Source organism: Caenorhabditis elegans, chromosome II (assembly GCF_000002985.6).
Source record: "Caenorhabditis elegans chromosome II".
NCBI lineage: Eukaryota > Metazoa > Nematoda > Chromadorea > Rhabditida > Rhabditidae > Caenorhabditis > Caenorhabditis elegans.
In genome coordinates, this window is record NC_003280.10 from 1,831,810 (window position 1) to 1,859,785 (window position 27,976).

Here is a 27,976-nt window from a genome sequence, read left to right on the forward strand (position 1 = left end):
ATGTGGATGTAAAAAATACTTACAGAAATAACTTCATGGTGCTGATTTTCCTTATCAATATTGAAAAGTATGCCAGTATATTTTTTCTCACAGTTTATAAAACTAATAAAGAGAACGGAGCAGCCTCTCAACTACTTTAAAGTACGGCTCTGAAAGTCAGGAAACTCAGAGCTCCAATGTAAGCAGTGTTGAGGAAAGCATTTTGACTCATAAGACTTAGCATACCTTGAAACATTAAAATGCCATCACAGAAAAATTTTCTCTATGCACTGATAACGAGCATAATGTTTGCTGGTTTGTCCAATTCTTTCCACTGACTGAATCATATCGATTTTATTGCTACTCCTTATTCACATTTTGCTCACTTTTATTTTTTAGTGATGAAACGAGTTCTGATTTTTTACGCCTAATTTTATTTTTACATTCGCTTTTTTCTATTTCCCACTTTAGTGTTCACAATGCTCTTTTGTTTTGATTTAATTATAATATGTAGTAACTTTGCCCGAAAAAAGTAGTCAAAAATCAACCTTTTCAGTACTCATAATGTCCAATTCCTGCAAAGAGTTTTCAATCAGCGAAAATGTAAAAAATATCTCGCGATTTGTGGATGGAGAGAGCTACTACAACAACTTAGAAGACCGATTCAATATTCCATGGTTAGTTAAACGAACTATTTTCGAACTCACTTTGAAGCGTGTTTCAGGAGAATGACCCTTGAGAGGAAAAATTATCAGTGTGGTTTTTATTTAAGATGCGAAAAAGAAGAATGTGAAGCCAGAAAATGGTCGATTGAAACTGAATATACATTGAAATTGGTGTCACAGAATGGAAAAAGTTTGATGAAAAACTCGAAATACACATTTGAAAAGCCGAAATCATATGGTTGGATTAATTTTCTCAGTTGGAAGGAATTGGAAAGTGATTATGTAGTTGATGATAGTATCGTGGTTGAAGCACATGTTAAGATCATAAACATTTTGGGTTAGTTATCATTAAATTCAAAAGTCCTCTGTCTACTTCATATTGTGATTGAATTATTTCATCCGCTTTAAAAACAACTAATTTCAGATTCTCCGTGCACTGAAACAAGGGCCCAAAAAACTTTTCTGTTTAATCACACTGTTCGAAATATTTCAAGAATTAAAAAAAGAAGTAACTATTACACCAATGTAGAAACACATTTCAAAATTCCTTGGTTAGTTATTTAAAATGAATACTCCTGAATAATTTTGTTAAATTCAGGAAAATTCAAATTCAACGAATTAATGGATTTTTTGGAGTGTTTCTACGATGTGAAAAACAACGATTTGATAGCAAAAGCTGGGCTATTGAAGTGGAATATGTTCTAACATTGAAGTCTTCGAATGGCCAAAGATTGTCATTAACAGGAACTACCACGTTTAACGAGCCCACTGGTTACGGTTATGAAAAATTCATTCGATGGGATGATATGGAGAGAAAGTACGCGATCAACGACAGCATCGTAATTGAAGCTCGAGTCAAAATTATGAAGATGACTGGATTTGAAGATCTGCCACCTAATGTAAAATTATCTGGAATTGTAATTCCAGTTGGAGATCGGGAATATTCAATGGAGGAGTGGATGGAGTTGGCGTTTGGTTGTTAGTTTTGTAGTGGAGTGTATGTGAATTTGTTCAGATTTTTTGTTTTTTTTCTGTTTTTTCTAACCCTAAATAAAATCATTGCTCAAATCAGTGGTCATGAGAAATTCAAGAAAAACAGTTTTTATTCATTTTTATATTGTCAGTGCAGTAAAAAAAGAAGGATTGTACGAGTTTCTGCGTACTAGAAAACAATCATCTCCGTGAAACACGTTTGAACATAAATTTTTTTGCTCTTCGATAATATCGAATTTGAAGATCCTCCATACTATATGTGTAGGGAAAAAACCAAATTTCAGGTTGATCGGATGATATACCGTCAACTCTGCGAAACGGAACTCCCAAGAAGTTCTCTTCGAATATTATGTCATCGACATCTGTCTTGTAGAGCTTGGCTTTGAATTGACGGAAATTGGTAGACAATAAGAATTTCTGAAAAATGTTCAATGATGCATACGCAAACCAGCATTGGGGAGTTTATAATTAGATAGAATAGTTTAACTGACCTCTTTCAAATATAAGACATCTTCCAATGTAATTGAATATAAAAATATGTCAACTTTTGAAAAATGAACCAACTTCTCAAGATCACATTCCACTTCGAAACTTTGTATCTTCAACTCATCTGCATTTATCCATTGCTGTAAGCATATTTGCCCTTCAATATGTCCTATGGTTCGGGATGTCACCCAGGGAGTCGGTTGAATTTCAATTGTTTTAATTGCAACGGGATTCAAATTTTGTAGTACTTGCTCCGCTCTTTTCAAACTAGACGTTGTTATATTCAGTTTCTCTACTGGAATCAAAGCGCCACGTAAGAAGATATATTTATTAAATATTTCAACAAACTGATCTTCACTCAACTTCCAATCTTCGATTTTAGTATTACTATAATTCACCATTTTCCATGGCTCTGAAGTGATACAAAGTTTTTTCAAAGTAGATGTTTGATGCTTCAAAAGTTGAATCAAATCGTCTGAGAAACTATTAATGTCCGCTTTGTACTTATAGTTCAACGAAGGAATGTTACTTCTATCTGTACCAGGAGTATTATATAAAATTGTTGTGTCATTGTTTCTGCCAAACAATTCAACCAATATGAATCCAGGCCCAACAGAAATTTTCATTGCCACCAATTTGGGGTCCGGCTTGAGAAGATCAACACAACGACGACTTCCACTAAAAACTCTACGAAGCACTACCCTGAAACAAGGAGATTGTTTTTCTAAAAGTAAGCAAAATCACTTACAATTCAGCAAAATCGAAATTTTGAATAATTTTTTCCACAATCAACCGATTGGACAGACATAACATTGCAGACTTCACTTGGGTTTGAGTTGAAAAATCAATTAGTAGAACAAATGTCCCACTTTGCAAAGTTTAATTCAATCCACTGTGTGACAATCACTCACCCTTATATTCCTCTCCTTTTTCTTATCGGGTAATTTATAAATAGAAATTGTCTTCAAGCAGGGAATGTGTACAAGCTTGAATTCATTTCCAATCAATCGAACTTGCTCGTCAGATTTATTAATTTGCTTTTCACCAATCACACTGTCCAATAATTGTTCTATGACGTGTTCGTTCAAATAGTAGTAGTTACCACAAAAATATTTCGAACACGGGGAGTTGGAAAACATCTGCAACAGTTTAAAATAGACTAGGCTTTCGATTTTCTCACGTTACGTTTACAAGCGCTCGTATGTCATCTTCAGAAATGTTCGAGATTGGCATTGTTACTTCTTCAAAGTGGGTGAAATTTTTGAAAGGTATGTTAACAAAAAAACCTCCAAGTTCAATTTTACTTAAACTTTTCCAATGATCCATATTCACAATACTTTCAAAATCAAATATCTCTTCAGAATGATTTAAATAGTGGATGCCCAATTCTTTCAATCTGTTTGGATTAAAATATGATAATACTGAACGCAGTTGAGAGACATTTAGAAATTGCAAATAGAGTGAGTGGACATAAATGGGACTTTTTGTTGTTTGTGAATGAATCTTAAATTGCTCACAAACTCGATTGACAGTATCGACTTCATCCACATCACCAAATCCATAAATTATCCGAATTTTCAAATCTTCCACAAATTTGGCTTCTGACAAAATATTGAACAAGTCCTCACATGCCATATCAATGTAGTTTTTGTCTTTTACAAGTCTCTTGTTGTATTCTGTTACTTCTATTAGTGTATCATCTTCTTTATCACTATAAGATATGTAGGTCTTGTTCAAATAGTTTGCAAATTTTAGTCCAAGCTCCACACAATCCTCCGTTGTCACTAAAATTGATAATTCCCTTATAGCGGAATAGTTTAAGACTTGCAACAATTCAAATGCATATGACATTATTTTCTGAAAACTTGCAAGTTAGAGAGATAATAAAAGTACTGTGCAAAGAAAGCAAGAGATGTTGAAGTATGTGCGGACTGAATAGTTTAGGGGTATGGATTTTTCAAACAAAAATTCAAAAACATATGTTCCGTTAAAAATTGGTTGACATATGACAGAGAAAGTTAGAAAATAAATCAAAAATGCCACGTGGCACGCAATTGTGAAGAATGACTTAATTATTGGATCATGTTTTTTTGAATTTTTGTTTAAAAATCCACATCGTGCTCCAGAGGTAATTATGTTAACAGCTAGCAAGAAATTATGCTAGCTGGTAAAAATAAAATTGATAAACATTAGGAAGAAAATGATGACCGTGAGACACCTCTGATAATAAAAAACGTACATGACACAAAAAGTGAACATAGGTTTCAAAGAGAATAAAACTATATTTTTTGTTAGAATAAGAAAATATTAAACTCAAATTATGCAAAACAAAAAAGCAGAAAAATAATTCTCCTACGTCTCAAAGTAATGTGCAACATTGTTTACAACTTTCTTTCACTATTCTATGCCACCCTTATCAGTTAACATTTTTGAGCATATGAGGAAATTGATTTCTTGCTAACTGTTAATTTGATTTGCTCTGGGTTTTAATATATAATTCCTAGCTGTTGCTTCATTTTTACAGTAGTTTGATCATTTTCTCTATAATTTCTTCCTAATTTCTAATTTTTCAGAAAGAAATGTCATATGCGTTCAAATTGTTGCAAGCCACGAATAACTTTACTATAACCACATTAAGCGTGAGGTTCCACTGCAGGGAGAACCACGTAGATCTCGTATTGGATTTTGAAAACCATTTCAAGCTATCCAAAGTTACTTATACATTCAAGGAAGAAGACACACTGGTAGAAGTGACTGAATACAATAAATTGCTTGTGAAAGAAAAACACTACATTAAAGTAGTGTGCGACGATTTGCTTTATATCTTGAAAAATGCAAAATTTGCGGAAAAACTAGATATTGGAATATCGTCTTTTAATGATGATGAAGAAAGTGTGGCAGCGGTAAATCGTATTTATAAGCAATTTCGCAATCGATCAGAAACGGCAGAAGGAGCACTTTTTGTGCACTCACTCGGTCTCCAGGTCGAAAATGTCTCTCAACTACGTTCCGTTTTGCCATGCTTCAATCCAAACAAATTGAAAGAATTGATTATCCACAATAAAACAATCCGAGAGAAGACAATCGATTTTAGAGATATTGTAGAAACCGATCATTGGAAGAATGCAACACACATTAAATTAGAAGGTGTTTCCGTTCCATTTGACAATTTTAGCCATTGTGAGGATGTAAGAATACATGCGTCAAAAGTTTCTGCAAATGACATACAAACTCTGGTGGAGGTAAAGTGTTCATTCAGAACCTCATTTTATATTAGGGGAAGGAATAAGTTTTGTCGTTTTTTCTCAATTTTAATTTTTTCTCGAATTTTTTTTCTAGTTAAATAGAAGACTGTTAGCAATGACAAGCCTATCAGTATCAGCCTCATCAGGCTCCTTCAAGAATATTTCCAGCTCGAAACTATGACAACAAAAAAAAATTTTTTTTTTCGATTTTTTCGAATTCGTTGTGAAACCAAAATGTTAATATGCCCTGATGTATTAGACAGTTAGTTAAATACATTTGTGCAATAACAGCTCCAGGCGCCCTCTTTTGGTAGCGCTATATATATTTAAAGTGCCAAAAATGCTTGCAAAAATGACTTTTTTAACTTTGAGCGGCTCTAACTTGAGGCACGTGAAAGATACAAAAAAGTAATCAATTACAACATTAACAAACGTATCAATAGCTACATTTTATTAGTTGATCACTTTTTTGTATATGCACTGGTTGCTGAGCTACGATGAGTTTTAGTGGAGCTGGTCCAATTTTTCAAAATTCCTTTCTTCTCACTTTATGACCCGTAACTCCAAAACCAGTTGACCGATCGAAAAATGTTCAACTAACAAAACTTTTATCTGTTTAATATAAACATTTCACATTTTAAAATTTTTTAATATCTCTCTTGCTGACAACGATATGAGTCATTTTAGGAAATGTGTGAAAATTAAAAAAAAAATTCCGAAAAAACAATCGAAAAAAATTGAAAAGAAATTTTTTCTGAGATAAACCTCTAAATATTTTTGAATATGAGTGTCTACCTGCTGACTGAAAAATTGCATACGTTTTCGCTGATCTGCGTTACTTTTTGGGGGAGAAAAATCCAAATATTGAACAATTTTCCTATTTTTTCAAAACTACGTGTTTTATTTTTTTGATGGCTTTTAACTTTGCAAACATAAGTAAAATACAAAATGTACAAATGATTACATGTTTATAATAAACAGATAAAAATTTTGTTAGTTGAACATTTTTCGATCGGTCAACTGGTTTTGGAGTTACGGGTCATAAAGTGAGAAGAAAGGAATTTTGAAAAATAGGACCAGCTCCACTAAAACTCATCGTAGCTCAGCAACCAGTGCATATACAAAAAAGTGATCAACTGATAAAATGTAGCTAATGATTCGTTTGTTAATGTTGTAATTGATTACTTTTTTTATCTTTCACGTGCCTCAAGTTAGAGCCGCTCAAAGTTAAAAAAGTCATTTTTGCAAGCATTTTTGGCACTTTAAATATATATAGCGCTACCAAAAGAGGGCGCCTGGAGCTGTTATTGCACAAATGTATTTAACTAACTGTCTAATACATCAGGGCATATTAACATTTTGGTTTCACAACGAATTCGAAAAAATCGAAAAAAAAATTTTTTTTTCGTTGTTACAATTTTGAGCTGGAAATATTCTTAGAGGTGTCTGATATGGCTGATATCGATAGGCTTGTCATTGCTAACAGTCTTCTATATAACTACAAAAAAACATTTGAGAAAAAATTAAAATTGAGAAAAAACGACAAAACTTATTCCTTCCCCTAATAATTTCAAAAAGTTACAGATTGCCTACAAAGGCTCAAGTCTTCGTTTCTTTTATGTTCGCTGTGATTCTTTTGACGAAGACGTTACTGAACAACTTTTGGACAGTTTAATTGGAAAAACGCAAACTAACAAGTTTGGGAAACCAGTTCGATTGATTGGAGATAAACTCGAGTTTGTACACAACCCCACCTGGAAAACAATTGGTTTATTCGAATTATCTGATAAGAAAGATGATGAGAGTATGGAGGTGAGTCCCCCCCTCCAGTTCGCTTGAACTCGCAATTTGATTACAGGATTTGACTACCACTGTCACTGGATCATCTAAAGCCGCAACGTTGTGTTTTTCCAACCGATTAATTATGGAAAAAATTGTGAAACATCTTGATTTTTTTGAGATGTGGGTGATTTTGCTTTACTCTTTGAATAAAACTCGTCGTTTCAGGGTAGTTCTTCGTAAAGTTTCTCGAGGAAGTCGCCAATGTGTTGAGTTTTTTAAGCCAGACCCTCAATTGATGGCAATTAAAATTTCTGTGAAACCTGGGTTTATATTTCTCGAAGTGTTTGACAGAAGCGACTGCATAACAATTTTATATTCAGCTCCTGGCTCAGATATTGAAGAAAGTACCTTTACATATACGGAACATAAATCGGACATTAACAATTTTTCAAGCGACTTGGTTCACATTTTAAAAAATCAGACGTCTGCTTTGAAAGAACTTCATGTTACGTTAGAACCATCGTGTGGTTGGGATATGGATTTTATGGCAGAACAACGTTCCATTTTATCTGATTGGCAGTTGAGTGGAGATCAATTTATTGAAACGTTGAATAGAACTTTCTTCTCGTGTGGCACCTTGTTTCCAGTAGAGAAGTTCATTTTGACAACAATATGTTTGAAACAAGCTGCGCTAACACTTCAAAACGTAGATCCCGTTACATTAAAATCAATTGAACTTCGATCAAATTCATTTCTAAATATTGTACAACCCTTTGATGACCTCGCAAGCTTGGAGCAATGTAAAAATGCAGATGAATTGAAGATGGAAAATTTTCGAGTGCAATGTGGTCTTGAGAAGTTGATTCATTTTGCGAAAGTTGATATAGGACTATATTCAATTTCCCTGGAAGATGTCTTATATCTGAAAGAGGTCAGTTTAATTATTTCAGTTTTTTTCATTGCAAGTTTAAGGCTTGGTTAAAAATGTTTTAAACTTTTCAGAAATTCCTAATGTCTTCCAAATTCCGCCAGTTTAAAGCGGCGTTTCATGAAACTGATGTCAATAATTCAATTTTCGAAGTTAACTTCTTGGGAGCTCCACGACGCAGAGTTGACGATATTACAAATGTTTCAGAAGGTCAACCTAGTGTGTGGTTCTTTCCGTACGCAAGAACTATGGAGGATCTTCAAATTCGATATTATCGAATGCCAAAATTATTCATGTTTAATCGCGTTCCAAGACAGTTTTGATGGCTACCAACTAACTTTGTTTTTTTTTTCTGACAATAGTTTTTAATTCATGCGTACAGTTTCACTATTAAATACAGTTCCAAATGTGTTGTTTATCATCAAAATTCCAAACAAACTGAATATTGGAAAATACATGTAACCTGAAAATATACAACAATTGTGATGGAAGAGTTCTTAGTTTAAAAAAAATCAATTTATTCAATAAAGAAATAGTACCGTTGGAGGATGTCCAAAAATGTGGCATGGATTTTCTGCGAGTTAGAAAACAATCATCTCCGTTGAACACGCTTGAACATAAATTCTTTTGCTTTCCGATAATATCGAATTTGAAGATCTTCCATACTATCTGGGTAAGGAAAAAACCAGATATCAGGTTGGCCTGATGATATATCTTCAACTCTGCGGAACGGAGCTCCCAAGAAGTTATCTTCATATATTGAGTCATTGACATCTGTTTCTGAGAAGTCGGTTTTGAATTGACAAAAATTGGAAGATGATAGGAGTTTCTGAAAATTCATAATCAGTTTCAATGCACAATCTTGGTTATTTTCGTATTATTAACCTACATTAACATTATTTTAACTTATAAACTCTAATGTGTAGAATAATTTTGTTTTTTTTTAGAAATAAAGTGTGTCTAATCTAATTATCATGAATATTTTGATGCTATTTTATTGTATTTTTCTAAATTGTGTTTCTTATATGTGCGCAAGTACCCAATAATGCAGCATTAAACCTGTAATAAGAATGTCATTTGAAAGAATTCAACTAACCTCTTTCAGATATAAGACATCTTCCGATGAAATTGATCTTAACCTTATGTCAACCTTTGAAAAATGAACCAACTTCTCAATATCACACTCCACTACACAATTTTCTATTTCCAATTCATTTGCATTTCTCCATTGCTCCAAGCTTGCGAGGTCATTAATTGACTGCACATCTGGCACAGAAAACTTGTTTAATTTGGTTGAATTTGAGTATGGTAAGACGGAACGAGAGACATCTACTGATTGCAAACAGGCTTCCAAAAAAGACATTGTTCGAAGTGCAATTGTTTTTATTGCAACAGGATCCAAGTTTTCAAGAATTTGCGTGGTTCTTGTTAAACATGTTGTTGTCAAATTTAATTTCTCTACTGCAAGCATGTTGTCACGTGAGGAGAAAGTTGCTTGAAACATTCCAATAAACTGATCTACACTCAACTGCCAATCTTCCATCTTCGTAGTATTATAATAATTACGTTCGTTCAATGGCTTTAGAGTAGCACAAAGTTCTTTCAAAGCAGTCTTTTGATTCTTCAAAAGTTGAACCAAGTCGTCTGACAAATTGTTAATGTCCGCTTTGTGATCAATTTTCAAAAAGGAAGTGGCTACACGTGTACCAGGATATTTATATAAAATTGATGTGTTATTGTATCTGCCAAACACGTCAACTATTATGTATGCAGTTTTCATCGTAATGTTCATTGCCACCAATTTGGGGTCTGGCTTAAGGAAATCAACACAACGACGACTTCCACGAGAAACTCTACGAAGCACTACCCTGAAACATACGTCGTTTGTTTCTAAAAATGAACAAATTGGGCTGGACTTACAATTCAGCAAAATCAAAATGTCGAACAATTTTTTCCATAATCAGTCGGTTGGATAAACATAACATCGCTGATTTTGATGGCAGACTGGTTAGTACTTTAGAAGTCTGAAATAGGAATTTGTGTAGAGTCAAAATTGAAAAACTAAATTAAGCGTCGATGTACATAATTTACAATAGTTTATCAATTACCTACCTCCATACTCACATCGTTCTTATCAGAGATTTTATAAATATAAATTGACTTGCAAAACGATTCGTGGACAAACTCGATCTTATTTTCAATCAATCGAACTAGTTTCCCAGACTTATTTATTTGCTGTTCACCATATAACTTGTCCAAAAATTGTTCTGTGACGTGTTTGTTCAAACAGCTGTAGTCAATATGAAAATGTCTCGAACTTGGGGAGATGGAACAAATCTGCAACTGTTTCAAATATATTGTTTTTCAGAATTGCTCACGTTACGTTCACAAGCGTTTGTATGTCATCTGCTGAAATACGCTTGACTTTCAATGTTACATCTTCGCAGTGGCTGAAGTTTTCAAAAGGTATGTTAACAAAGAAACCGTAAAGGCTAATTATCTTTGCATTCTTCCAATGATCCATTTCCACAATACTTCCAAAATCTAATATCTTTTTAACCCGTTTAAAATTGAAGATTCTCAATTCTTTTATACTGGTTGGATTGAAAGATGTTAATATGGAATGCAGCTGAGAGACATTTTCAAATTGTAAATGGAGTGAGCGAGCATAAATTGGATTTTTTGTCGTTTGTGAATGATTTTTAAACTGTTCATAAACACAATTCGCAATTCCTACGGTTTCCTCATTGTGGTGGTTGTATCGTATACAAATTTCGATATCTTCCCCAAATCTGGCATTTGTCAAAAAATGAAATAAGTCTTCGCGCGCCACATCAATGTAGTTTTTGTCTTCAACTAGCCGCTTGTTGTATCTTGTTACTCCTAATAGTGTATCCTCTTCTTTATAAATATAAAATATATTGACCTTTTTCACAAGACTTTCAAATTTTAGTCCAAGTTGCACAAAATCGTTCTTTGACGCGAAAATTGTTAATTCCCTTATAGCGTCATTGTTTAAGACTTGCAACAATTCGAATGCATATGACATTGCTATCTGAAAAATTGAAAATTTAGAGAGATAATAGCAGGAAAGAAAATATTTAAAGACTGTAAAATATATCAAATAGCATACAAATGTAAGCAGGCAGAAGGTTATGAATATCGATCTCTTCGTACGCTCAAAAGTGTTTACTGATAAGGGGACTGACTTTTTCATGACAATAGACAACCACGTGAAAATCTGATAAGGACTACATTTGGTTGAGGTTGTATTTTTATTTGTATTTTTTAGAGTTATAATGCAAAATCGGGCTCCGCTATAATGGTAATATTTATTATGCTGTAAAGCAAATTTTGCTTTTTTCTTTCTAATTTAAATTATTTTATATTTTCTAGAATATTTCCTCAAATAATATTTGAATAAATAATCAATTATTTTTACATTTTGTCATTGTTACACATATTTTATTGAACTTTGCTTGAACTAGACCAGCATCCTGCGTACATCTTCATTATTATTAAGGTTCCTTTTTTTACAGCCCCCAACATACTACGCACTTGAATTTAGATTTGTTCTTACAAGTTTTTGCAGGAAATTCAAAAATTCTGGAAATTAGAAAAATATTCCAGAACCTTTTGGAAGACTAAAAAAAATCTTGAATTCTCTGAAAAGTTCTAATTATCTAATTTTTCAGAAATCAATGTCATATGCATTCAAATTGCTAGGAATCGCAAACGAGTCGACTCTAACCGTGTTATCTCTACGTCTTGCTTTCAATCATTTTGTAGAACTCAGATTGGAATTTGAGGAATATCCAAATAGGTCTACAATAATATATAGATATAAAGAAGACGACACGCAACTCGAATTGGCACAATACAAGAAAATCCTTCTGCAAGAGAAAAACTACATTGATGTTGTGTGCGAAGACTTGGCAAATATCTTGAAAAGCTCGAGGTTCGCCGAAAATATCAAAGTGCGAGTAGACTACTTTGACTCAGATTATGTGGACAGCGAACCGTTTGTGAATCGGGTTTATGAACAATTTCGGATTAACACGACGGAACTCTTTGCTTGCACGCTCCACCTGCAAGCAGATCATGTTTCTCAACTACGATTCGCCTTAAAATGTTTTAATCCAAGCAAATTGCTAAGATTGCATATTTCCGGTTCGAACAGAAATACGCTAGATTTAGAAGACATTGTGAAGATGGAGCATTGGAAAAATGCAAAAATCATTGAACTTTTCGGCTTCATTGTTTCCATACCATTTGACAATTTTCGCCATTTTGACTTTGCATTTTGTAAAGCTTCAAGAATATCTACAGATGACATAACGACGCTTGTAAAGGTAGAACTTAAAGTTTTGAAACTATTTTCTATTTCAAGAATTTGCAGAATGCTTCCAGTGCGTCACGTCTTCACACTTTTATAATTTACTACGTTTGTCTGGACGAAGACGTTACAGAATCATTTTTGAACAATTTGATAGGTGAAAAACGAATCAATCAGTCTGGTGAGGAAGTTCGATTTATTCAAAATGATCTAGAATTTGTGCACAAATCCAAAGGATTCAAAATTTTAACTCCCTCGCGTCAATTTTCAGATGGAGATAAGTTGTGGCCTGTTCAGGTGAGTAACTCTTTGTTAGAGGGGAAAAAATGTGCTCCTAAGAATCAATCAAAAATTTGAATCGCGAAAGAATTTTAAAAACCAACAGTTTTTCCCTGTTTGAATTCCCTCCAAAATGAAAACTGCGACCAATCAGCGATTTGCTCCACCCCTTTACCAACCAATCAGGTAGAGTGTGCAGAGTTCCAAGACGCTGATTGGTCCGAAATTGAGTGTGGCTTTTCCCAGACCAATCAGCGTCTTCGAACTCTACCCTCTTCGTCTGATTGGTTTGAAAAGGGGCGGAGCGAGTCGCTGATTGGTCGCAGTTCTCATTTTGGGGGAATTCAAAAACATTAACCAATCGTTGATTCTTTCGCGATTATTTTGGTTTTCTTTTGTGGTTTTTCTGAATCAAAGACAATATATATATTTTTTAAAGCAAAAAAAGCCAATTTATGCAACATTGGATAATTTTTTTACAGCGTCTTATGAAGGAATATTTTCTTAGCAAAATGCAACCCCACATTGATAGCAGGACGGAATCATCAACGTCGTGGTTATCATGTTTTCGGAACCCGGTGATAATGGAGCACATTGTGCATGGCCTCGACTTTTATGAGTTGTAAGAGAGAACTTGCTAAATTCTGAGCGCAACTCTCATACTTTCAGAGTAGTGCTCCGTAAAGTCTCTTATGAAATTCGCCAGTGCATTGAATATATCAAACCTGACCCCAAATTGGTTGCAATAAAAATTCGCGTGGAAACTGAAGTTATCTACATGGAAGTATTCGGCAGAAACAATCACAAAAAAATTGTATACACTCCTCGTCCTGTCGTACGGAGTGACAAAATGTGCCAACAGGCGCAAATGCTTGAAGCGGATATTAGAGATTTTTCAAACGATTTTTATACCATTTTGGAAAACCAGAAGTCTGTCTTGGAAGGGTTTCGTGTCATCCTAAAGCCATTCAATGGGTTACCTGAATTTCGTGAAATTCGCAAATTGCTGACTCTTGCCCCGAAGATCTCTTTAAATCAATTTATGATAAAACTGCTGGAAGGGATCATCAAACGGGTCGTTTTTCTTCCAGTAGAAAAAATGACCATTGAAACTGACGAGTTAGAGCTTATGGCTCGAATACTTCTACTCTCAGACTCCAGCTCGATAAAAGTAATTGAATTGAGAAGACGCTACCCGTCTGGTTTTATCTTAAATGAATTTATGGAACAGCTCGCAAGTCTGGCGCATTGGAGAAATGCAGAAGAATTTATGATCAATATTTTCCTGCCAAGTTCGAGCATTAAAACGGTAATTCACTTTGCAAAAGTCGATATAAGATTGGAGGCAATTTCAATGGAAGATGTTTTATATTTGAAGGAGGTTAGTTTTGCAGGTTTGATAGGTTTTGCAGGTTTGATAGGTAATAAACTTTTTTTTCAGAAATTCCTATTGTCTTCTAAATTCCGTCAATTCAAAGCCGAGTTCACCGACACTGACGTTGATGAATCCATTTTTGAAGTTAACTTTTTGGGAGAGCCATTCCGCAGAATCGACGACCCCACCACAAATTTACCGAACGTTTGGCGTTTCCGCTACCCTGGTTGCAGAGAGAACCTCCAAATCAGATATTACCAGAATCGGAAAATTTTTATGTTCAATAGAGTTCCTACACAATTTTGATGATGATTCTGAGATTGAGGCTTTGTTTTGTGAATAAATTTCAAACATTGTTTTCTGGCGGTAATGTTGGTAGAGAAGTAAATTTGAAAAAATGGTTATATATTGTACTGGGGCGGAAGTGTGCATGGCATACCAAAACAGACATAAAATTGGAACCATAGTAACTAGTGGAGAGTTATTTCCATTACACACTGGCGAAAATTCCTTGGTCGCAGAGAACCAATTGAATCGGAAAGAGGCGAACAATCAATTTGTTGGCTCAATAAATGTACAGTAAATTGTTAGAAAAAAACACAAAAGTGCAGCAATTTACATAACTTGTGAGCGACTTAGAACGGTGCAGTTTTTAATTTCATAAAAATTTATTTATGACTTTCACCCGAGTAATTTTAACCTCTACAAACTATCACATAATAAAAGAGAACTCTTCGTTTAAATCATCTACATCATCCTCACATCCAGTCATCTCCACAATGTTCGCGCAAACTTCAATAATGATACTGTCGTTCACCATAAATCTCTCCTCCATATCCTTCCATCTGATTCTACTTTAACAGCTAGCCTAACCCTAAGCCTACGCGCAAGCCTAAGCCTAAGCCTAAAATTAGGCATATGACTAAAACTAAGCCTAAGCCCGAGCCTACACCGAAGCCCAACAAAAATAAGAAACCTGAGACACAAGCCGGCAAAGTGTAACAATTCTTATTTTTGAACCTTTTTTGTCTCTCGTGATCCTAGTTAATGTTGAGAAAAAATCATTTAAATTGGTTTTTCATAAAGTTTAAACGAATTTTTTTGACTCCATACTTATTTATTCGATCTACGGTAGCTTCTATAGCAAAAATGAGCATATATAAAATAGGAAAATTTAACAGAGAGTCAAACATTTTTTCACTAATAACAATAAAATTATTTCACAATTTTCTTGAGCAAGCACAACAGCAATCATCGCAAAGTGGAGAATTGTCCAGATTAGCAACCAAGTAGAAGTTTTGACTTCTTGCATCCACCGAAGCCGATACTTCAATTCCGTCGTTGCGAAGAAATTCGAAGCTATCAATCGAAAAGCCATCTTCGTAGAATGTCAAAGAGTGAGACGTTTGGTACTTGATACCTTTCAGCAAGACCTCTTTGTAGTCCTCTTTGTTGTCCCCTGCCAATGCAATATGAGCTTCTTCCAGTCTAGGATTTGACCCATTGATGAAATGTTTGATAAATAGATTCAAATCGGATAAAGTGAATGGGTGCTCGATTTTCAGTTCGTTGGCGTTGCATGAGAGCAGATCGTCAAGTCCGATGGCACATCCTTCAGTAAGCTCCAGGCGATTCAAGTTCTCGGAACACATAGCTCTGAACTGCTCACCAAGGAGAGCTCTGTCGGCAATGTTGATACTCATGGCGTCACGGTAGTAGAGATCGAACATCTTTGGGTTGTTCTCTCCCATCACGATCCTCCACAGCTTGATTCCTTTCAGCTCGTCGCAGATCGCAAATTCATCCATAACAAACAACTGGTCAATTTCCTGAAGATCCAGAGCGACGAGCAAATTCTCAACGCAACGTCTCATCGAAAAGCTTTCATTGAGCAATGTCCAATTCGTAAAGTGCTCCTCAATGTCGTCTGAAGGAGGGCTGAACAAGAACCGGCAGCATCCATTGGCAGACCAGACAATTATAGCCATCAGGTGATCCAGAACTACGCGCACATTTCCTGATTCGATGTTCAGAAGCTTTCCGGATGTTGGAGAGATCAGGCAGAAGTTCATTCTGAAAATGAGTATTTTAGTAAGCATAGAAAATAACTCAAAGTTAAACTCACAAATCCGAGAACTCAAAATTCTGAAGAGTGGCACGAAGGGCCTTCGGTGGAAGACGGAGGATGGGGAACGGCGGAGAGGAGACGGAGAAAGAAGTTGGAGGTTGAATATTCAAAGTGCTGACGGAATTTGGCGAGATGAGTGAGAAGCTCATTCTGAAATTTATTATTTTAGTAAGGATAGAAGGATCGGGAACGGCGGAGAGGTCATGGCTGGCGGAAAAATGAAGAATGAATGAGGAGAGCGGGTGGCTAGGTATCGACTCATCAGATTTGCCTTCCTGGGAAGATCCTTGCCTCTTGCACCCTCTCGCGTTCACCCACTATTTCTCACCAACTGTCTGACTGTCGTGCACTCTCTCACGTCAATTTGGCGCGCTCTTCTACTGATCACTCCAAATTCACAGAGCTGAAAGGTGTACCTATCGGTTTGATCTACGAGAATCGCGGGAATTCAGACGCAGACTTCTTCACTGGTTTTTGCATGATTGAGAGGGTTCAAGTCACACTTTTTTGGGAAAACAATTCCCGCATTTTTTGTAGATCAAAGCGAAATAAGACCTGACGCCACGTGGTACCTCTGACTGTAATCTATGAAACGAGCACAGTAAAGTATTATTTTTAGTTAATTTTTTTGAAAGGACATAGAAGAAAACTATATTTTTTGGTGCAATTAAAAAATCTGTTTTAATTTTGTCAAGATTTTTGATTTAAATAGTACTAAATTTCTTCGAATTCTTTTTGGTTTTTCTAATCATCTAGCAAGTTTTTAGCACAATTTTTGTAAATAATTTGTACGTTAAATAAATCAATTTGAAACGTTTGAAAAATAATTTTTGGTAAATTTTCTCAAAAAAAAATTTTTATTCCAATTTTGATGAAACTTAGAACATAAGTTAATTGTGTCATTTTCCATATAAAAAATAACATTTCAATTTACGATTCTTACTGAGAATTTCAAAAGATTAAATTAAACTTTGTGTTTTTCAGTTGAAAACTGCAGTTTCACATATTCAAACTGCTATATCTCAAAGAAAACACGGAATATTGTTTTCAAAAAATACCAAAAACATTTCAATAAATGTACCTTTCAGAAAATATATTTAGCATTTTTGTAGCAGATCAGGTTATGAAGTTGTGTCAGTTTTTGCCGACGCTACCCATTTACAGGCAGTGATTACTCACAGCCCATCTTGGAGGACGTTGGAGAACGTTAGAAGGCCATGCTAACTAAGATATTTGATAATTGAAATAAAGTGTGTTTTTCAATAAATTAAATGAATGTGATTGTTTTGCAGCGGCCGACATTTTTTGAGTTCTGCTTCGTACTACAGTCTCTAGTTCGGCCAAAAAGTTCACTCAAACTCAATATTTATGCGAAGATTTGTTCATGAATACAATTAGAAAAAAATGAAAACGATACATAGAAATAACTACTCAAATTAAGTACAACTGCAATGATGACTGAATGAGTATGTTGTTAAATAGAACCAGCGACGTATTGGATCCACAAATACTATCACGTTGGTTCTATCGTTTTGTTGAAACTCCAAACCATTGCTCGAACTGCCATCTGCATAAATTCTGGAAAAGTTAGACGTCCGGTAGTTGATACCGTTTAGCAAAACTTTTTCGTAGTTCTCAAAAGTTCCCTCTTCCATAGCAATATTCATTTCCTTTAAGCTCGGATTTGACCCGTTGATGAAATGTCTCAGAAACAGATTCAAATTGGAAAAGGAGAATGGGCGAGCAATGTTGGTTTTGATAGCATTGCTGGCTATTATATCGTCAAGTCCAATGACACATTCTGCGAGAAACTCCAGGCAGTCCAAGTTCTCTGAGAACAGAGCCCTGGACTGCTCGCCGAAGATAGCTCTATCGGCAATACTGATTTCCTTGGCGTCCCGGTAGTACAGATCGAACATCTTTAGGTTTTTCACGTTCATCGTAATCATTTTGAATTTGAATCCCTTCAGTTCGTCGCAGTCAACATGCTCCTTGGAAATAACCAACTTTTCAACTTCCTGAAGATCCAAGGCGACCAACAAATTCTCAACGCACTTTTTCACCGAGAAGCTTTCATTAAGCCATCTACACTGTGGAAAGACCTTGATCCTGTCAATTTGATCCGATGGAGGATTCAAATAAAAAATGACAAAACCGGCAACTATAGTTATAACATTGTCCAGAATCACGTACACAGATGCTGCTCCGGTGTTCAGAGGTCTTACGGATGTTGGTGAGATCAGGGAGAAACTCATTCTGAAAGTTAAAATTTCTTGTATTGTTAGAACAAATTAACAAGGTTGAACTCACAAATCCACAAAATCAAAAGTTTGTAGAGTAGCATGAAGGGCCTTCGATGGAAGACGGAGGATGGGGAAAGACGGAGCAGACATGACTGGGAGAATAATGAATAATGAATGAGGAGAGATAGAATGGGATGGATAGGTATCGATTCTTCAGATTTGCGCTCCCGAGATGATGATCAGGGTTAATAGTGTGAAAAGGATTAGGTGAGAACCTTGCAAAATGACTACTATAAGGGTTCTTACCTGAACATTTTCACACTATGGGGTAACAGGTGAGAACGTCTTACTAGGAAGTGTCAATCAATTGGGTGGAAATTTCTCACAATCAATACGAAAAAGAACCGATTCTTGCAGTGATTCATATGAAAATACCTGCTCTGTAAAACCTGAAATTCTGAGAAAAAACGTGTTCAAAAATTCTCACTGGGAGAATTCCTTTTATAGGGCAAGTGTCAGGATAAAAAAGCAAAAGTTAAATGGAAGATCAGATTTTGCTAAACCAAATATTTTTAAGGCCCCTCATCTAAATAGGCCAAAAAATAGGCCTCTCATCTCTGATGCGGACCCAAAAAATCTAGAATTTTCCGGAGTGAATTTTCAAAACTGGGGACAATATTTTCTAACGATGCCTAGGGAAAATCTAGTTGTATGTTATTATATCATCACCTGTCCTGATAAGATCCTTATCATTACGCAGTGTATAGATCATCTTATCTTGTTGGTTCTCTTATCAAGAAGCTTGTCTAGTCTTCCGAAAGATAGACTATGTTGATCTTCATGTGATCCTGTATCAACTGATCTGTCTGGTTCAATTTGTTTCTAGTTGTTTCTCTTATCATATCTTTCCGCTAGACTTGGAAACATTTGCGCAGCTGGATTTTCGATTACGAGGATAATAAGTACACATTTTGCCATTTAGCTTCACAGTCGCTATGAACTTCTATTTTATATCCGTGTGTTCTATTATTTCATCCTTGGCGGTTTTAACAGAAAGTTGTATGCGAATGGTTCCACCAGAGGACGTTTATATTTCGAGCACATTAGCTCCGGAGGTGAACCCTCCTACCACCACATTGGCTCCAGAGACTGCTGCTCCTACTACACATGCTGAGACTGGCATGACTGAGGTATTTTGTTATACTTCGATTGAAGTAGATCTGAAAGTGTGGCCAATAAACAGATACTTGTAGGAAATGATGACACCAACGCCTGCAGTGGAACTTTCAACTGTAACAGGTAAGTTATCAGAAGGGTATCCCCTGAGATTAGTTGGTTTCCAGATAAAGTATGCCCAGGGATTTCAGCAGAGTGTCCAGATCTGAAACTGCAATTCTACAGTGAGTCGGTTTTTTGTCTCCATTTTAACTTGTTCTTGTCCGGCAATTCCAGAGCACCCCCACCCATATATATATATATATATATGTATATATATATATACCTGTATATACCTATATATACCTATATATGTAAAGATCCCATTTTTTAAGCTAAACAGGTTTTATCAAAAACGTTCCTAAAATGATAAGACTTAAATGACAAGATAGACAGAACGAGCGTTTCTTATCTAGTGATTGATAAGCCTCGGTATTCTTTGATCGAAAGTGCTATCAGTCGATCTCTGTGCTTGGTCGGAAGACTAGACAAGCTTCTTGATAAGAAATACTTTGTGGTGATACGGGTCTTATCATGATAGTTGGTGATCTAACAGGCCAGATCTTTGACAAAAAATAGCTATGACTAGACTACCCATGTTTAGACTAGGTTAAAATACTTTTAAAAGAAATTTCAGCACCAGTAGACACTATAGAACAAGATGGCTGCTCGGTCCTAAAATGCCCAGCAGGCGGGAAACCATATGCGACCACACATTTCTCGAAAAGTGAAATTCCGAAACCGCCAACTACCAACGACGAAGATGAATTTGTGAGTGGTCCTTAGAGTGTATTTATAGTTTCTTTCAAGTTTTAGACTATTTATAAAGCCGTCGAAGCTGAAGATTTGGATAAGATCTTCGTTGATATATTTGGGATCACATGTGAAGGCGGGGTGTGGAAGGCGTCAGTGTATCCGAATGGGATTCTGACGTTCGGAATCGATTATGAGCCAGATTATGATGGCATGGATGGTGCATATGATGGGTTGAAATCTGAAATTGATAGGATGTACTGTTAAATTGATGTTTTTATTTGAGCTCCTAATAATATTTCCTACAGTTTTCAAAAAGTATGCTATCTAACCCATTTTATTTAAAAATTTTGCTGAAATTGTACAGAATTTCATTTTCAACACAGTAGAAGCCATACCCGGAAGCTTACTAGATTCACTTTTCCAGTCGAAAATATTTTCCCCGAAACACCTGCATATCGGCTTCCAAAAACAAGCAGCACAATAGGATTGTCTGAAAATCCGGCCGGAATAACATGTTTTTATTAGACACACCTCTATTGTCAGTGCTCCATATAAAAAGAGCCCTGTAACCGGCAACTTTCATTCAACATGAATTTCATCGTCTACCTCCTCGTCCTCATCGCCTGGGCTCCAAGCTTTGGATTGTCTCAAGGCTCTCCAGCAGCTGTAAGTTTTGCAGACTCGATTCCAGCTTTTTAGAGATTTTTTTGATTTTTCCAGGGTTCTGCAGCGCCTACAGGAGGGGTTAATGCTGGAGTAGATGTAAACGCTGAAATTGAGGATCCGGAAACGGGACTTTTTGTCGGAATACTTGGCAGTGGTTTCGGTGGCTCGGGCAAAGGAGGATTATTTTAATGTTGCCATTGGGATTTAATATTTGAATGTTTGAAATAAATTGAGTATTAATTTTGATTACCAAGATTTTTTTCTCGAGAAATTACAGTTTTTATAGAAAATTTAAAAAGTTACCAATTTTAAAAGTTACCTTTAAAAAATCTATATTTATCAAAAAAATAAATAGGAACCCAGAAATTTTCGGCAACCAGCAACTTTCGATTGCCGAAATTTCGGCAACTTTTCGGCAACTGGCAACCAAGTTTTGAAGTTTTTTTGTTGAAATTATATTTTTTGAGCGTTTTGGCAAGAAATAATGGTCGTTTTCTCGTTTACGGCTAAATATTGGCATTTTTCAGGCTCTCCGAATGCTTTTTCTGAGCTACAGAATGTTTGACATTGATATCGGCAGTTGCCGAAGTTGCCGATTCCAAAAAATTTCGGCAACCGGCAACTTTTGATTACCGAAACTTCGGCAACTTTTAGGCAACCGGCAACTCGGTTGCCGGTTGCCGCAGAGCCCTGGATGGTACATATGATGAGTTGAACTGATGTTTTGATTTGTGCTCCTAATAAAATTTCATAAGGTTTTCAAAAAGTATGCTATCTAGCCCATTTTATTCAAAAATTTTGCTGAAATTGTACAGATTTTCATTTTCAACACCTTAGTCCCTATATCTAGAAACTTTGAACTTTTTATACACTTGTTGCAGAATAATTATGAACATAAAAATTTGTCAGTTTTCGAATATCCCCAAAAAGTGCTGTGCATTCTTGGTGCGAACCGTCAAAACCAGGGCTGTTTTTTTTGTTTATTTGGTTTTTTGTTTTTTTGGTTTTTTTGGTTTTTTGAGACCAAAAAAACAAAAAAAAACCAAAAAATAAATTACAACACTGATTCAGCAAAAATTAAACAAATAAGAACAAAAAACCATCTGTTTGTTCAATTTTTATTATTTTATGAAGAATATTTCATGAAAAATTTTGGTTTTGTCCCGTTTGATATCAAACATTGAATTTTTTTTTGTTTTTTTGTTTTTTTGTTTTTTTGGTTTTTTTGGTTTTTTTGAAAAATTCGATTTTTTGTTTTTTGTTTTTTGGTCCAAAGTTCGACCAAAAAATTTTTTGTTTTTTGGTCCAAAGTTCGACCAAAAAATTTTTTGTTTTTTGTTTTTTGGTCGAAATTTTTTTTTGCAACAGCCCTGGTCAGAACATCCACAAATGGGGCCAGATGTATGGGAAGAGCACGACCCTGCTTCCCGGGAGTCTGAATATAAAATCGATTACCTAGCCGTTCCATTTTGTCTATCCTCATTCATTATTCATTTATTCCTACAGCCATGTCTTCTCCATCTTTCCCCGTCCTTCGCCTACCATCGAAGGCCCTTCGTGCTACCCTTCAAAATTTTGCAATTATCGACTTGTAAGTTGTATTTTATTTCTACTATGATACATTAAAAGATCATTTTCAGATTAAGTTTCTCACTTGTCTCACCAAATTCCGTCAGATCATTGAATATCCGAGCAGCAAATGTGAGCGTAACACTCGATTTTATAGAAATCTTTCTTGTAGAGGCTGCCGGCACACACTCTATGTTCTATATAAAACCGAAATCACATCAAAATCGGGAATTTCCAATTCATCCAGTATGCCGATGGCTTAATCGAAATTTTTCAATAGAAAAAATTATCAAGAATTTTCTCGTTGCCTTGAATCTTCTGGAAGTGAAACAGTTACGCGTTTCTAAAGAAGACGCAACCTGTGGCAAACTGACAGGAATCAAATTTAAACACGTTACAATGGTAGAGAGAAACCGTCCGATCTTTGATCGTTTTTATCGTGACTCCGATAGTCTCACCCTTTACGACCGAGCTCTTCTCGGTGAGCAAACTAGAGCCATCTTCTCCGAAAACGTGAACAGCCTTGTGTTAATTCCTTCGTTTGTCGTGGATTTCAACGATCTGTTGGCGATTAATGCTACTAAAGTGGACATCGGTCGGTCATTCACATTATCCAACTTGAATCTGTTTCTCAGACATTTTATCAATGGATCAAATCCAAGGCTGAAGGAAATTCATGTTTCATTAAAAGGAAACAACCTCGAGGACTTTAAGACCACTCTGCTAAACAGTATCAAATATTGGACGTCTTCCATATCCAAAACTTACGAAGATGGTCGATCAATTGACGGGTTAGGATTTCTACGGATCGATGGAGTCGAAGTGACCATTTTTGTGGATCCGATTAGACACAGCTATGAACTAACTTGTTGACTTATTGAATTGAATAAATTATTCGATGAAAATAAAATTGGAACACTTTGTTCGGAGATTTTTGTTTGCATGCCTTTTGCGGAGCGGTAGCTCCAGAAAACGGCCCAAAATAAACACCCTGAAAACCCAAATAAATAACAGAACAGGTATGTGCTAAGTCATCATTTATCTCCGTGTTGCTGATTAGTCAATCAGCAACACAAATCACACAAAGGCCAATTATCAAGGGACGGGATGAATCAATTAACCAAAACCAAAACAACAATTAAAAGAACTCCAAAGCGACAACCATCAGAACTCCGTGTCGACCGCGTCGACCGCCGGCGGCGTTTCCTTCGTGGGTGGTAAGATGTGCAGGTGGAGTACGGTAGATGGCGGCAATTCAAACGGTCCCGGGGCGTCTCGTGGTGTGAAGGCGATGAAGATAACGACTTTTAACAGAGATAATTGTGTAATTAAACGGGAAAAGATACAAATGTGAAAGTCGTGAAGAAGGGAATATTTATTATTCACTGAGTTCGCGACACTCCCGGCCCCAAAAAGATGGCACGTAGGGACATCTCGGTTCACGGTAGCCTTATCTGGGATAGTATCTTTCTTGGTCACAATTATCTCAATAGCAAATTTATTTCTGGAGACAATATCAACGTTGTGATAAGCAACTCCAATTTTGACATTTTTTGGCAGTCTCTCGCCGTGAACACTATTTCCAACTGTTTCAGTACCATAGGTTCCAATTTTTGATAGAGCATAATCTTTTCTGGCTGATGTGCTCCATTTCAATTCTTCTGAAGTTCCCGAAATATTTTCTTTTGGTGGTTCAGTTTTTGATGCTGCTTCTGCAAGCGGATTTAACTTAGGAATGTATTTTCCTTTCGTTTCAAGTATACAACCATCTTGATGGTTTATATCATTAGACATTTTTGGTTTCCTGACATCATTGTGTCTGATTAAAATTCCAACTTTTTCGGAATCCTTGCCAACAGGCGTCACTGCTGGCTGATTTGCTCCCCGTGGAGCACGAATTTTTTTAACGAACAAGTCTCTAATGAGACGAGCTCGACTCACTATCGTATCCAGAGTTTCCATGACCAAATTCTTCCGGGAGGTCACCCTCGTTCCGAAACCCATTTTCTGAGGTATCATCACCATCCGTCCACTCCTCAACTTCGTTTGCCTCGTCTTCCAGATCAAAATTCTTTAGACCTTTCTTTTCATCTCTATACTCATTGATGGCCATTTTGGCATTGATCTTTCTATCAATCCATCTTTCCACTTTGTGAAATTCACCATTGAACTTGGAGCTCTGAGTCTTGATGAGCACGTCTTCTGCAATAGAGGATGGCAATTTCCCAATAATCGATTGATAAATCGATGGAGTATCAACGTTCAGTCCACGATTTTTCATGTCATACACCAGAGATGTAATAATTCCAATGTCAAGTTTCATCTGATCATAGTTTTCCTGGTCAATTTTGGCGTTTCTAAATCTCTTTTCAATTTCATCCAATGGTCGAGCATTCGACAAAAAGTTATGATCCAGAATTTTCCAAGCAACCTTGTAGTTGCCACTGGTGATTTGCAGTCCACTCAATAGCGACTGAGCTCTTCCCGTGACACAGCTTTTCAATTGGATCAACTTCGACTTCTTTGAAAGTTCTGGATTTTTTCCGTATCCCTCCATGAAAATGATCTTCCATTCCTCATACTCAAGCTTGTTTACACCGTCGAATTTCTTTGGTTCTTGGAGCTTCATCTTCAGATAACGCTTTTGTGTACGCTCCTGTTGGGCAGTTGTCGACGTTTTCAATAGTTCCGAACTGGATGTATCACTTCTAACACTATCTTTCAATACAACAACGCTACCATCGCTGTAGCTTTCCATCGCATCTGAGTCATCACTACTGTACTTTGTTTCAGCGTATCTCTTTTTCTTATTACCATAACATGGCTTCTTGTTGCTGGCTTCAAAAACGTCCAATCTTGTTTCAAGAGCTTTTAAGCTATCCAAAATCAGTTTCATGTTCTGTTCATTTGGATTCACAAGAATCTTTGCTTGAGAACCTTCCTTCTTGCTTTCAATCGGAGATTCTGGCAATGAATCAATGATACCTTCTAGCTCAGTTCTCATGTAACCAAGTCTTTTGGCAAGTTTAACAAACTCTTTTTGAGCTGCGTGTTCTTGCAAACTCTTAGTGTTCCGAGTCACCAACTCCAGATTTGCCGATATTTCAGCGTTTTTCCGGATCATCTTTGTGATCCAATCATCAAGATTCTCTAGAATCTTCAAGATCCCAACAACGTCGACGTGATTCTTGAGAATCTCGTCTCGTTTCAGTTCCGGTTGGATAATTCCAACTTTAACGTCAATCAGTATCTCCTGGGAGACCTTCAAAACTTCATTTGCAGTGTTTCCCCACTGATCAATTTGCTGTTTTAGCGGCACCATTGCCGCATTCACCTTCGCCATAATACCGTTCGAGTCGATTGATAGTTCTGAAATACAAAATGATAATTATCTTGAACCACCTTGGGCAAAAAATTATCACGATAAACCAAGAAACAAAATTGCAAAGAAAATAACTTGAAAATAAAATATGCGAAAACTCTAATGAATTCCAAGATTACTGCAGTCTCTCGAAAACCATCATGATATTCCAGTTGGTCTGATAAGCGTAGATCTGGCCGGATACTACAGCCAACAGGTCCTACTGTGAGTACGTGCAACTTTCAATTCAATTCAATCCTTTCTCATTTGCTCTTAACTCCGATTCAGAAACGACCTGGTCTTGTCTCAATAGAATATCATCCATCTTGACGGCTTTGGTTTCTTATCTGATTTGCTGGACCATTTCAGATATTCCAGTTTCCATTTCACCCACACTAACTTTTGAGTTAGACTCTTTCCGTTCTTCTGGATTGTTTCACATTTCCAGTTCCAAGTTCCTCATCGGGTTTGCTGAGTTCCCGTTCAGAAACGTCTCAGAATTTCCCAGGTGCTATGATTAAGCCCTAATCCGCAGAAAGGGGGATCCTCTTAATCTAGCTATTCCACATCCCAATTATGGGTCCCATGGTAACCATTGAACGTAGTTCCACCTTCTATTTTGTTCCTTTCCTTCATTTACTACTTTCTCTGAAATCTCATATCCGCCCTTTTTGTTTTTTGCACAAACAACAAAAAAAAAAAACTTCAAATGAGACTTGGTTATCCAAATTTCTTTGAATTTCCAATCACCATTCCATGTGCGTTCCATAAACATACACTATACAACTAAGGTCAGCTCATTTCATCTGAATACAGCTCCTAGTTAATTTTCCAATAAGACTCTCAGTAAATATCGAGAGAATTTCCAATGTTTCCAACAAAATCGATTTCCAGTTCCAATAAGACTCTCAGTAAGTATCGAGAGAATGCTCTACATTCACTTTGAATTTCTTTTCCAATTTCAATAAGACTCTCAGTAAGTATCGAGAGAATTCCACATTCACTTTGAATGCCCGTTCCAATTTCAGTAAAACTCTCTATAAGTATCGAGAGAATGTTCCAAAGAATTCAATTCCAATTTTCAATAAGACTCCCAGTAGGTATCGAGAGAATATTACACATTCATTTTGAATGCCCATTCCAATTTCAATAAGACTCTCAGTAAGTATCGAGAGAATTTGTCACAGCTACACAAGAATGCAAGCTTAATTTCCAGTAAGACTTCCAGTTAACTTTGGAAGAATTTCCTCAATTACTCTTTGGAGTAAGTTCCAACTTCAATAAGACTCCCTGTAAGTATCGGGAGAATTTGTCCATGTTCCTCTGTATCCTCTTTTTCATTTACCATAAAACTTTCAGTAAATATCGAAAGAGTTTCCATGTTACTTTATACCATCTATGTTCCATTACCATAAGACTTTCAGTAAATATCGAAAGAATTTCATAAGCTTATGCTTGTACTCAGCTTCATTTTCCCAATTTTCCAGTTTTTCCAGTTTTTCCAGTTTTTCAATTCCCAGGTTTCCAATTCTAGTTTTTCCAGTTTCTCCAGTTTTTCAATTCCCAGATTTCCAGTTCCAGTTTTCCCAGTTTTCCAAGTTTTCCAATTTCCAGTTTTCCAGTTTTGGATCTCCAGCTTTTCAGTTTCCAGTTTTCTGGTTTTCCAAATTTTCTGTTCCAGATTTCCAGTTTGTCATTTTTTTTTCAGTTCCAGATTCCAGTTTCCTAGGTTTCCTAGATTCCGATTTCCAGATTTTCCAGGTTTCCAGTTTCTAAGTTCCCAGTTTTCCAGTTCCAGTTTCCAGTTATCTGGTTTTCCAGTTTCCCAGTTTTTACAGGTTTCAGTGTTCCAGGTTTCCAATTTTCCAATTTCCAGCCAACCAGTTTTTCAGTTCCAGATTTCTAGCTTTCCAAATTTTCCAATTCCAGATTCCAGCTTGCCAGTTTTCAGGTCTCTAGTTTTCCATTTT

At 36.0% G+C, this 27,976-nt stretch overlaps 9 protein-coding genes and 1 pseudogene across 10 annotated transcripts; 6 read left to right on the forward strand and 4 right to left on the reverse strand.

The window, feature by feature from the left end:
- Positions 1-528: 528 nt before the first annotated feature.
- Positions 529-1,713, forward strand: math-39 (MATH domain-containing protein). Its single transcript, NM_061687.6, has 4 exons — positions 529-656; positions 704-981; positions 1,069-1,195; positions 1,243-1,713. The coding sequence occupies exons 1-4, from the start codon at positions 544-546 to the stop codon at positions 1,625-1,627; spliced, it is 903 nt and encodes a 300-aa protein (NP_494088.1). The 5' UTR covers positions 529-543; the 3' UTR covers positions 1,628-1,713.
- Positions 1,714-1,817: 104 nt separating this feature from the next.
- Positions 1,818-3,974, reverse strand: T08E11.8 (annotated as a pseudogene). Its single transcript has 4 exons — positions 3,309-3,974; positions 2,872-3,262; positions 2,129-2,825; positions 1,818-2,054 (listed from the first exon to the last, which is right to left on the reverse strand). Coding segments are annotated over exons 1-4 (1,991 nt in total).
- A 720-nt stretch (positions 3,975-4,694) lies between these two features.
- T08E11.1 (FTH domain-containing protein) lies at positions 4,695-8,554 on the forward strand. Its single transcript, NM_061689.6, has 5 exons — positions 4,695-5,365; positions 6,953-7,180; positions 7,227-7,330; positions 7,376-8,081; positions 8,153-8,554. The coding sequence occupies exons 1-5, from the start codon at positions 4,703-4,705 to the stop codon at positions 8,399-8,401; spliced, it is 1,950 nt and encodes a 649-aa protein (NP_494090.2). The 5' UTR covers positions 4,695-4,702; the 3' UTR covers positions 8,402-8,554.
- A 611-nt stretch (positions 8,555-9,165) lies between these two features.
- On the reverse strand, positions 9,166-11,127 carry C52E2.5 (F-box domain-containing protein; the record flags this gene model as incomplete). The annotated part of the gene is made up of 4 exons (NM_061690.5): positions 9,166-9,946; positions 9,999-10,102; positions 10,191-10,415; positions 10,462-11,127. The coding sequence occupies 4 exons, from the start codon at positions 11,125-11,127 to the stop codon at positions 9,166-9,168; spliced, it is 1,776 nt and encodes a 591-aa protein (NP_494091.1).
- A 208-nt stretch (positions 11,128-11,335) lies between these two features.
- On the forward strand, positions 11,336-14,428 carry C52E2.4 (DUF38 domain-containing protein). Its single transcript, NM_001381337.2, has 6 exons — positions 11,336-11,403; positions 11,774-12,430; positions 12,478-12,711; positions 13,176-13,315; positions 13,363-14,074; positions 14,135-14,428. Exons 2-6 carry the CDS (start codon positions 11,780-11,782, stop codon positions 14,372-14,374), a joined length of 1,977 nt encoding a protein of 658 aa, NP_001367514.1. The 5' UTR covers positions 11,336-11,403; positions 11,774-11,779; the 3' UTR covers positions 14,375-14,428.
- Positions 14,429-15,167: 739 nt separating this feature from the next.
- fbxb-97 (F-box associated domain-containing protein) lies at positions 15,168-16,352 on the reverse strand. Its single transcript, NM_061692.8, has 2 exons — positions 16,194-16,352; positions 15,168-16,141 (listed from the first exon to the last, which is right to left on the reverse strand). Exons 1-2 carry the CDS (start codon positions 16,343-16,345, stop codon positions 15,289-15,291), a joined length of 1,005 nt encoding a protein of 334 aa, NP_494093.5. The 5' UTR covers positions 16,346-16,352; the 3' UTR covers positions 15,168-15,288.
- A 1,199-nt stretch (positions 16,353-17,551) lies between these two features.
- On the reverse strand, positions 17,552-18,590 carry fbxb-96 (F-box domain-containing protein). The gene is made up of 2 exons (NM_061693.6): positions 18,507-18,590; positions 17,552-18,452 (listed from the first exon to the last, which is right to left on the reverse strand). The coding sequence occupies exons 1-2, from the start codon at positions 18,587-18,589 to the stop codon at positions 17,633-17,635; spliced, it is 903 nt and encodes a 300-aa protein (NP_494094.1). The 5' UTR covers position 18,590; the 3' UTR covers positions 17,552-17,632.
- An 844-nt stretch (positions 18,591-19,434) lies between these two features.
- C52E2.3 (DUF281 domain-containing protein) lies at positions 19,435-21,052 on the forward strand (the record flags this gene model as incomplete). Its single annotated transcript, NM_001381338.1, has 5 exons — positions 19,435-19,629; positions 19,693-19,738; positions 19,783-19,839; positions 20,292-20,425; positions 20,471-21,052. The coding sequence occupies 5 exons, from the start codon at positions 19,435-19,437 to the stop codon at positions 20,672-20,674; spliced, it is 636 nt and encodes a 211-aa protein (NP_001367513.1). The 3' UTR covers positions 20,675-21,052.
- Positions 20,994-21,283, forward strand: C52E2.2 (FIP (Fungus-Induced Protein) Related). Its single transcript, NM_061695.2, has 2 exons — positions 20,994-21,076; positions 21,131-21,283. The coding sequence occupies exons 1-2, from the start codon at positions 20,999-21,001 to the stop codon at positions 21,263-21,265; spliced, it is 213 nt and encodes a 70-aa protein (NP_494096.1). The 5' UTR covers positions 20,994-20,998; the 3' UTR covers positions 21,266-21,283.
- A 1,301-nt stretch (positions 21,284-22,584) lies between these two features.
- fbxb-95 (F-box domain-containing protein) lies at positions 22,585-23,556 on the forward strand (the record flags this gene model as incomplete). The annotated part of the gene is made up of 2 exons (NM_061696.4): positions 22,585-22,667; positions 22,717-23,556. The coding sequence occupies 2 exons, from the start codon at positions 22,585-22,587 to the stop codon at positions 23,516-23,518; spliced, it is 885 nt and encodes a 294-aa protein (NP_494097.1). The 3' UTR covers positions 23,519-23,556.
- Between the last annotated feature and the right edge of the window lie 4,420 nt (positions 23,557-27,976).